Source organism: Nestor notabilis, unplaced genomic scaffold (assembly GCF_000696875.1).
Source record: "Nestor notabilis isolate BGI_N333 unplaced genomic scaffold, ASM69687v1 scaffold19904, whole genome shotgun sequence".
Classification (NCBI taxonomy): domain Eukaryota; kingdom Metazoa; phylum Chordata; class Aves; order Psittaciformes; family Psittacidae; genus Nestor; species Nestor notabilis.
The window spans coordinates 1-477 of record NW_009924526.1 but is presented as its reverse complement, the minus strand read 5'-3'; the positions used below and the strand labels follow the sequence as shown (position 1 = coordinate 477).

The 477-nt window shown below is 53.0% G+C and overlaps 1 protein-coding gene across 1 annotated transcript in view; it reads right to left on the bottom strand.

The window, feature by feature from the left end:
- The window catches only part of BOC (BOC cell adhesion associated, oncogene regulated), a gene marked incomplete at its 5' end in the record, with an annotated part of 12,745 nt that extends 12,272 nt beyond the window's left edge, over positions 1-473 (bottom strand). Inside the window, one exon of the mRNA XM_010012648.1 lies at positions 377-473. Within this exon, the coding sequence (XP_010010950.1) occupies positions 377-473 (97 nt within the window). The remainder of the gene's footprint in view (positions 1-376) is intronic.
- Positions 474-477: the final 4 nt, after the last annotated feature.

Genomic DNA, 477 nt, shown 5'->3' with positions numbered 1-477 from the left:
GAATCAGGTGGTACCTCTTTTACCCCAAGTGAATCCAACCACATCAGTGGTTATGCTCTTGCCCAGTGTGAGCTCAGAACCAGAGCTGAGTAAACCATGGGGTAAGGCACTACACCCAGATGTCCTATGTCTCTCATGTAGAGATAGCTCAAGTATGCACATATGGCACCGCTCTTAGAAGCAAAACCACTCCCATCTGTTCCTACAGGGAGATGTGGAGATCCCAGTTGAAAAAAGCACTTGCTGTGCAGGCTAAGAGGGAAAAGCAAGGCAGCTCAAACACAAGCAGGAGGGTTACGCACTAACTTTCTCCTGCTCTTCTCTGCGTGTTAGGCTCTGGAATTGAACGGTCACCAGCTTGGAGACAGGGACTTACCTGGCCGGGCTGTCCTCAGCTGCACCATGGCCTGCGCGCTGCCAACCTCGTTCTCCGCCATGCACTGGTATATGCCATCGTCCTCGGGCCCCACGCTGACC